Source organism: Brassica oleracea, chromosome C6 (genome assembly GCF_000695525.1).
Source record: "Brassica oleracea var. oleracea cultivar TO1000 chromosome C6, BOL, whole genome shotgun sequence".
NCBI lineage: Eukaryota > Viridiplantae > Streptophyta > Magnoliopsida > Brassicales > Brassicaceae > Brassica > Brassica oleracea.
The window spans coordinates 203,909-213,444 of record NC_027753.1 but is presented as its reverse complement, the minus strand read 5'-3'; the positions used below and the strand labels follow the sequence as shown (position 1 = coordinate 213,444).

Sequence of the window (9,536 nt, the reverse complement as noted above, 5' to 3'; positions counted from 1 at the left end):
GTCGTGTCGCGTGTTCAAGTAAGTTGGAAAGACATCACCGTCGAGAGAATTCGAGGAGCCATCGATAGGATCTCGAAGAGTAAGTTTTCTTTTTGTGATTACATATTTTTCCTGGCTCGCGTCTGTTCACTCGAGGCCTTTATCCGGATTTGACTCGTCGACCTCTTGCAGGGGACTGGAGATCCGATTTACCACCTTTGATTACCGGCAACAAGTGGCGCTTTTCGATATTCAATCGTACCGAGCAAAATGTGATCAACGCAGCTAGGGAGATGAAGGAACTTCCGGACTTGAGCGCACTAATCAAGAAGAAGCTGAGCGGAGGGAAAAAGACGTCTTCTGCGACTCCTGGTGAGACGACTCCTAGTAAGACGACTCCTGGTGAGACGACTCTTCGTGAGACGACTCCTGGTGAGACGACTCCTAGTAAGACGACTCCTGGTGAGACGTCGAGGGAGGAACTCGTGCAGTCTTCTGAACGAGAGACAACCGAGCCATCGGTGACAGACGGTAACAAGAAGAAAAGGTCTGCTCCCGATTCTTCTGCTTCAATCGACACCCAAGGGAGGACCGGGTCTGATGAACCTCCGAGGAAGAAGAAGAAGAAGAAGGAGAAGAAAAAGAGGAAGAAGTCTATTGAGGGGCAGTCGGAACCTATCGGGGACGCTGAGGGTCACGAACCTGTTATTCATGAGGGTTCTTCTCATGATGCTGCGGCAAGAGCTGTCGTTGAGTCGAGCGATTCCCCGAACATTCCGGTAGAGAAGAGGAAGAAACCTTCCTGTGGGAGTGACGCGTCCGCTTCTGCTGCAAAGACTCCTTCGGTGGCGCCTCCGACGACCACGGGGGTGGTTCAGCCTCGGAGGAACATCGAATCAAATTCCGCGAGCGCGTTGAATTCAAGTATGACGGCGACACTCCACTTGCTTACGCTCCGTCGGAATGTGTTGTGCTTATTCGACAAATTCGAGGTGGCGCCAAGGATATGCCTCCAGTTAAGGATTTCCTCTTCAAAGACGCATATGTTGATGCAGCGAGGACCAAGGTTTTGGTAAGGATTACTCTCCTCGTCTCGCCTTCTCTATATTCTTTCGCCGGACTAAACCCTTTGTTTGTGCAGAGCGATGGGAGCATGAACTACGTCGTTGAGTTGTACGACACAGCCCTTAAAGAGACCATCTCCAAGCTAAAGCAATCTGACAGACTCGTGCGAGCGAGGGACACGGTTCTCAACCGCAAGATGAGTGCATTCAGGGTGGCGATCGACAAGGCAGCAGCGGAGCAGAGTCGGTTACTCGCAGGAAAGAAAGCTCAGAAGGAGAAGTTTATGGAGAAGTTCGGGGAGCTGAAGGACAAATTCAAAAATGCCGGTGAGAAGATCAGAGGACTCGAACGAGAGAGAGCTGCTTTGGAATAAGAGAAAACTGCTTTGGAGGAGAAGAGGGTGGCTATAGCTTTAAGGCATCTGAAGGAGGTCAACCGGTTAAGGGACTCTCGAAGTTACGAGGTTACACATGAGCGAGTCCGCGTTCAAACGGCTATGATTGTAAAAAGAAATCATCGTTTTGCTAAAATTCGAGACCTCGAGAAGCGTCGTGGTGACTTCGAGACGGCGAGATCCCTGCAGAGCCAAGCCTTTGGAACGAAGAAGTGTCTTGAAGCGCTTAAGGAGAGTGGGATTGATATCCCGCAAGAGACGATCGACCTGTTTGCTGAGCAGGAGAAGGAGTTCAAAGCTGCGGCTAAGCGCTTAACTGTTGGCGGGATTCCCGAAGAGCGTCTCTGTTTGTCTCCGCTTCATCTCCCGTCCACCTTCTTGAACGAGGACGTTTTGGCAACGATCGACCCGTACGGGTCGAACACAGGTCTGATTGACGCAGGAACCGTGGCTACCCTCCAAACTCCAACTAGTTCTCAGGGAGATCATGCGACCGAACGGTCGAACGAATCGACCGTGAGAGAGCTCGGGGAGTCATCTGTTCAGGGACATGAGGTCGTTAGCAGGGTCGAAAGGTCCGAGGATGCGACTGCTCCCCTTGTATTGGCCCCTGCCCCGTCAATAGCCAACCTCGTCGTGAGTGAGGAGTCGTTGATCCCGATACTCGGAGTTAGCGACGTGAATCTGGCTCCTCCTTTGGGAGTCGAGGAGGCGGGATCGGAGCCTGTTGACCTGCTCGAAATTTCAGACTCTTCAGCTGAAGAAGAGGGTGGTGAAAAATCGGACGAACGGGTCCCCGGGGATAATCCGCAAGGAAAAGAGGAAGGAGTGGTCGACGAAGTTGAGAATCCGCCTGCTTCGACAACGGACGAGGCTGGAGGCGCCTCAGATCAGCTCGAAGCTCGAGTCGTCGAGGAAGACCCCGACCGTGCCGAAAACTAACCTCATATGTTGTTGTTGATTTTCTTAAGTTTTCTGTTTTTAGCCCTTTGAGGCTTTTGTTGATGTAATTTCTGAACTCTTTACTTTGCGGCTGTTTTTCGTTTCAGACCTTCAGCAAGCCTTATGGTTTGTTTTCCTTTTGGCTCTTAGAAGTTGTCTTTTTTTTTTAAAACGAAGTTTTCCTTAGTCGTGAAACACAGTCTCGCGGACTCGGAAGTGCTAGTTACCTTTCGACGAGTCGCTGAATTGTGTTTCGAACATTAGATTCTAACGATTTTGATTTGGCGATTCGGTCAGTGTTTCGAATTAAACCGGAGAGTCGATTGTCCAGTCTTTTCGAATCTTGACACGTTATGCCGTCAGTTCGAGTCCTCGAAAAGTATAAAATTTCGACTTCGAAGATAATCATTTATTGTTTCGAGCGACAGCGGTTCTCATTCGATCTTAAAGTAATCCTAAAAATGTTAGGTTGGCCAAACCTGGCTTTAAAGGATCATAAGATGATTGAAAGATGTTGTCTCGATCGCATCGGCTGAGACTGTGATACGACCGAGGATCCCTCGAGCGCGTGTCTGATCAGGACATGCTCGTTAATGGGCACGAGTGCTAGTACGTTCGTCCGAGAGACAAGGTCGTGCTCGTGCGTAAGCATCGTTCAAAACAATTCGCGCTCCTACTTGTTGGGAGATTGTTTTGTTATAGCTGGACCATTTAAGGCTGCCTACATACTTATAGGAGAGGATCAAGCCATTCGTAGTTCGTTTTTGGATTAGTGAAAGTGGCAGTGGAAGCGTATTCACTTTGTTTTTTTATTTTATTTTATTTTTTTTACGAGTGAAAGTGTCGGGATTGTCATTCACTCGTTGATTCGGAGATTCGATATTCACTCGTTGATCGGAGATTCGATCGAGTAAGACTTGCAAGTGCTCGACCGTTAGACATATTCTTAAGAGTAGTATCTTCGGAGATGCATGGAGTTCCATGCTCTGGGAACGGGTTCGCCAGTCGACGTCTCGAGTCGGTAGACTCCTGGTTTAACAACTTGAACAATTTTGTAAGGCCCTTCCCAGTTAGTTCCGAGCTTGCCTGCATTCAGCTCCTTAGTGTTTTCGAACACTTTGCGTAGTACTATATCGCCCAGTTCGGGAGGTCGAGACTTGACCTTCTTGTTGTAGTAGCTTTCGATCTGATGCTGATAATTCTGGATGCGGAGCAGGGCTTGGTCGCGGCGCTCTCCTATAGCGTCGAAGAGCATGTCGCTGTTGAGTTCAATGTTCTGCGGCATTCTTGACCGTCGTAGACTGGTTACGTTCACTTTGGCGGGGCCATAGCTTCGACTCCGTGTGCCATTGAGAAAGGAATTGATTTTGTTGCTCCTCGAGGAGTTGTTCTATGTGACCAGAGAACACCGTCGAGTTAATCGGCCCAGCATCCTTTTTTCAAGTCGAGGCGTTTCTTCAAACCGTCGATTATGATCTTGTTGGATGCCTTGGCTTGAACGTTGCTCTGTGGGTATCGCGGACTCGCTGTGTTGAGTCGGATTCTCCATCTCTCGCAGAATTCTTGGAACTTGTTCGATATGAACTGGGAACCGTTGTCAGTCACTATTTCGTAAGGTAGGCCGTGACGACGGATGATGTTCTTCCACACGAACCGTTGAACCTATTTTTCTGTTATGCTAGGGAAGGCTTCTGCCTCAATCCACTTTGTGCAGTAATCTGTCAAAACTAGGACGAAACGCTTCTGTCGAGAGCTCGGCATAGGGCCGATTATGTCCATTCCCCATCGCATAAAAGGGTATGGAGCAGTCATCGTTCGCAGCAACTGCGTCGGGGAGTGGATTGTCGAGGCATGTTGCTGGCATTGGTCGCATCGCTGGGCGTAAGCTTTGCAGTGTGCATTCATTGTTGGCCAGTAAAAGCCGAGGCTTTTGACTTTTAACGGGAGTGCTCGACATCCAGAGTGATTTGCTGCGGCGCCTTCATGCGTTTCGGCCATGACAAGGTGCGTCTCCTCGCCGTCGATGCACTTCAGAAGCACCTTGGTTGCGGTCCATCGATGGAGTTCTCCATCCAAGACGACGTAGAGGGCACTCCTTGTCTTGAGGCGTCTTGCAATCCATTTCTCGGGAGGTAACTTTCCGTCGACCAGATAGTTGATGGATTCTGTCCTCCAATCGGTAGCTTTAATGTGTTCCGCTGCGGGGTCCTTGTCCATGGGGATGGCTTCGGTTATGGGTGCTACGACGGTCACTTTGCTAGGCGGGAGATCGATGCTTGGCTTGTCGATATTGTAAATGGGAATGTTCCGTTTCACCTGATCGTGCAGCCTGCTACCCAAGGCAGTGAGGGCGTCGGCGCACACGTTCTCTCCTCTCGGGACTTTGGTGAGTTCGAAGAATTCGAAGTCCCTAGCGAGTGTTTCAACGACATTAAGGTACGCGTCCGTTCGTTCGTACGAGCATCGTAGTCGCCGCTAAACTGACTGGTAACGAGTTGTGAGTTGCAGTATGCACTGAGGCGTTTTGCTTTGACTGCCTTAGCGAGTCGTAGTCCTGTGATCAATGACTCGTATTCTGCTTCATTGTTTGAAGCGGTGAAGCTGAAACTGAATGACTGTCTGATTAGCTCGCCTGTTGGAGACTACAGTTGGACTCCTGCTCCTGATCCTTTGTTTGTTGACGATCCGTCGACGAAGTATCCAATTCTGACTTGGAAGAATTAGGTCTTGCTCTAGCTCTGGTGCGAGATCGATGAGGAAGTCAGCGAGGACTTGGGATTTTTCTGTTGTTCGATTCTTGAACACAATGTCGTGCTCGCTGAGCTCGATAGCCCACTTCGATAATCGTCCGGATTGGTTGGTGTTCTGCATTACTGTGCGTAGCGGTTGATTCGTTAGTACTTCGATCGTGTGATACTGCAATATAAAGAGAGAGTGTGTCACCGGCTTCTGGTTTCGATAACACGGGAGGAATCGTAAGATACTGTTTGAGTTGTCCGAATGCCTCTTTGCACTTCTCGTCCCAGACGAATTGCTTGTTTCCATGCAGTAGCTCGTAAAAGGGGAGGCATTTATCCGTGGACCTGGAGATGAAGCGGTTCAATGCTGCAATCCTTCTCGTGAGTCGTTGAACTTCTCTGCTGTTCTTCGGACTAGGGAGATCAAGTATAGCTATGATCTGCTTAGGATTCGCCTCGATTCCTCGCGGGGTGACAATGTATCCCAAGAACTCGCTTGAGGTGACGCCGAAGGTGCACTTTGCCGGGTTGAGTTTCATTCCGTACTCATTCAGCGTTTTGAAGCACTCTTTTAGATGATTTAGATGGTCCGCCGCGTGGAGTGACATAACCAGCATGTCGTCGATGTAGACCTCCATCGTGTTCAACAATTTGTTGGCGAACATTCGATTAACGGTAAGTCGCACCGGCGTTCTTAAGCCCGAGTGGCATCACTTTGTAACAGTATGTTCCTCTATCGGTGATGAACGCTGTCTTCTCTCGATCGTCTGGGTGCATCATGATTTGATTGTATCCTGAGAAGGCGTCCATGAAAGTCAAGAGCTCGTTTCCAGCGGTCGACTTGACAAGTCGATCGATATGTGGAAGTGGGTAGCTGTCTTAGGGGCATGCCTTGTTTAGATCGGTAAAGTTGACGCAGACGCGCCACTTTCCGTTCTTCTTCTTGACGATGACCGGGTTTGCCAACCACTCCGGGTATCGTACTTCGGCGATTGAACCGGCTGCAAGGAGTTGCTCGACTTCTTCATTGATGGCCTTGCTTCGTTCGGGACCAAGCTTGCATCTCTTTTGGCGAACAGGTTTGATGGTTGGATCTACATTCAACTCATGGGACGTTATGGCTGGATTTATACCCCTCATATCTGACGTCGCCCAGGCGAACGTTGATGCATTCTGCTTCAGAAAGTCGATCATCGCGCGTTGCATTTCTTCAGAGAGGAAAGCGCCGACTCGGACTACTTTGCTTTGGTCTGAGTCGTCGATCGCGACTTCTAGAATCTCATCTTTTTGAGGTTGGATTTCCTTTGCTATTGCGTTGATGCGGGGGGTCGATTGTTGCATCTTCACCGTTGCAATCAGTAGGTCACGTGCTGCCTACTGGTCCCCGCGAAGTGTCTGCACCTGACCGTTCGGTCATGGGAACTTCACGCACTGATGATACGTCTATGATAATGCCTTCATCGAATATAACCAGGGGGTCCCGAGGATTGCGTTATATGGAGCCTTTGTTCGGATGACAGAAAACTTGACTGTGCATGTTACTCCACACGCGTAGACTGGGAGCTTGATTGTTCTGATCATCATCTCGGAAGCCCCGTTGAATCCGGTGAAGGAGCGAGATGACGGTTTCATATCGCGCAAATCGACTCCCATCCTATCGAATGTATCACGAAAGATCAGATCAACCGAACTGTAAGCATCGACTAGAACTTTGGCGACGTCGCACTTCGCGATTCCTACTTCGACGAGTAGGGGGTCGTTATGAGGTAGGCGAACGCCGATGGCATCGTCGGATGAGAAAGTGATCGAGGGATCATTCTCAGGTTTCGATGGCCACTTCTTCGAGGTTGCTGCCTGTCGTCGATGGTCCTTGACTGACCGCACCGAGTCGCCGCAAGGTGGCGAGCCTCCCATAATCACGTTTAAGAAGGGGGTGCGCACGACCCGTCTGTTTTGTAGATGGACCCTTAGGTCGTTAGGCGATTCCTCGTCAATAGGTTCGTGTCCGTCACCGTTCTTGGCTTTCGTCATCTCCAGCTTTCGCCGTAAGTCAGAACGTTTAGGTCGGTTGAGCTTGATCCTGAGGTCTTCTGATTTCGAGTTGAGCTGATCGCGTAGGTCAACGACCCGTGGCTTGAGCTGGGGTTGAACACTGGAATCTTCGACTCACTCTTACACGGTCGATTGTCTGCGACTTTCGCCTGAGCTTGTTTCTCAAGTCATTTGACTCTTCCGGTCTGCCGTTTTCACTTGGTCGCTTGTTGGAAGATTCGTGCGAATCGCGGCCTTTGCTGTCCTCTTCTTCGTCCGAAGAGGAACTTGGTCGTGCGAGGATAACTTGGACGCGTCGACGGTTATGAGGTTGCTCTTCTTTGATTTGCGCTTCGCCCTCATCTTCGTCCTGCTCCTCTGGTTTGTCATCTTCTACGCGTTTGGGTCGGGCTCCGGCCTTGTCTTGATTTTTATGAGCTTTCGTTTCTTTGTTTTTGCTCCAGCTCTTGGTGTTGTTCTGCCTAAGCTTGGGAAGCTCGACGTTGGCTATTCCATTTTCGTAAGATGAGAAGAGCGCATCGACCAGATGCCTGCAGTTCCTCGTATCGTGCGCCTTGGACTTATGGAAGCTGCACCATAGGTTTGGCTAGGTCGGGCCAGGAGTCAAAGTTGAAGGCGCCGAAGAGGTTTGCGGCTTCTCGTCGTTCTCCCAGACGTTCCAACCCTTCTCGCGTACGACGACAGTCGACCCCGGGGGCGGGTTTTTATATTCGACGACGTAGACAAATCTTTTCTGCTGATTGGGCTTGTTGCATGTGGCGTGCTGTCGGGGTTCTTGGCGTGGCTCAGGAGCTTTTGGAGCAGTCGTCGGTTTAGCGGCCGCATTCATTTTCTTGAGTATCGCTGCTGTGTCCTCTTCCATCCGGATGAAGTTGTTCGACCTCGCGATAGCATCTTGAAGCGACTTTGTGGGGTTTCTGTAGAGATCCTCGCGAAACAGGGACTTGAAGTATAGGGTATTCATCAAGGCGTCAACGGCGATGCTGTCCGGGATATGCACCTTCGAAGCGACAGCTTTGAACTTCTCCATGAAGTCGCGGAGGCTTTGGTTCGCTCCCTGAGATAGGTTCCAAAGGTCGGATAGGGTCGCTCCTTGTCTCGTAAACATAATGTACTGCTTGAGGAACGCGGACGTCAGGTCGTGAAAGTCGTTGATGGAATCTTGTTCCAATCCAGTGAACCATCCAAGGGCTGGTCCTTGAAGACTCTCAACGAAGAGCCGACAGTAGCCAGCGTCTCTTTCCTCATCGGAAAATTTAATTCGACCCATCGCGATGTTGAATGCGGTGATATGGTCAGTCGGGTCTGCCTTTCCAGCGAAAGTCGGAAGGCGGATTTTCTCGGCTGGTCGGTACCGTACGTCGGTGATTCGCCGAGAAAAGGGGGTTTTTAGGGTTTCGGCGAGGACGCGTTCGATTAACGGCGCCAAAGTAGGTCCATCAAGCATTCGGTCTTTCATGTCCAGGAACGACTGCTTAAGTTCGGCGAGTTCCCGGACGGTAACGAGATCTATGCCACCGGGTGTTTGAACCTGGACGGCGTTTGTGTTCGTCGTGTTTTCTGCGCCGGCTGTTCGGTATGTGTTGAACAGCTGTTTTCGGACCGTCGAGGCCGGATCTCCTGAGTTTCCGGCCAAAGGAACCAAGATGGCGGCGATGGCGGCGAGTTGCTCGTTCGTCGCCACCAGGTGTTTGAACCTGGGCGGCTTTTGTGTTCGTCGTGTTTTCTGCGCCGGCTGTTCGGTAAGTGTCGAGGCCGGATCGCCTGAGTTTCTGGCCAAAGGAGCCAAGATGGCGGCGATGGCGGCGAGTTGTTCGTTCGTCGCCTTCTGGACGGCGTCTTGCTGCGCCATCCTCTCGAGTATGGTGTCTGCGAAGGCCGCTGCTGTCGGAGCGCCTTCAGTCGTAGGTGACTCGTCATCGAACGACTAGTCAGATCAAGCCATGATCTTTGCTGACGCTACTTTGTCGATCCCACGGTGGGCGCCAACTGTTTGAACCGAGACTGTCGATAAAATAGTAGAGAGAAAGGACGAGTTCTCGTCGGTGGGTCAAGACAAAGACGTGTTTTATTAGATCAATGAGTCGAAACAGTATTACAAAAGGGGGAGAGAACAAAGAGATTAGTCCGGCGAAAGCTGGTTCGTCGGACCGTACAAGTCGGCAAGAAGTAAGATATGAAACCCTAGATCTAGCCGAAAGTGAGTGTAGTTGTTTGCGGATCCCCTCCTTGTTGCCTTTTCTCCTCCTTTTATAGACACATGCTCGTTAACCTAATGTGCTCTGTCCTGACGGGCCTCCTCGAGTGGTTGGGCCGAGGTGTCGCCGATCAAAAGCAGTCTAAAGCCGAGTCGATCACCGGCTCGC

At 50.6% G+C, this 9,536-nt stretch overlaps 1 protein-coding gene across 1 annotated transcript; it reads right to left on the bottom strand.

The window, feature by feature from the left end:
* Window positions 1-7,237: 7,237 nt before the first annotated feature.
* Window positions 7,238-9,022, bottom strand: LOC106297130. Its single transcript, XM_013733413.1, has 2 exons — window positions 7,803-9,022; window positions 7,238-7,739 (listed from the first exon to the last, which is right to left on the bottom strand). Exons 1-2 carry the CDS (start codon window positions 9,020-9,022, stop codon window positions 7,238-7,240), a joined length of 1,722 nt encoding a protein of 573 aa, XP_013588867.1.
* Between the last annotated feature and the right edge of the window lie 514 nt (window positions 9,023-9,536).

Coding starts and splice junctions, on each gene's coding strand:
- LOC106297130 (XM_013733413.1), bottom strand. CDS start 9,022: ATGGCGCAGCAAGACGCCGTCCAGAAGGCGACGAACGAACAACTCGCC. Junction 7,740..7,802: donor TGGGAGAACGACGAGAAGCC/GCAAACCTCTTC, acceptor CCTATGGTGCAG/CTTCCATAAGTCCAAGGCGC.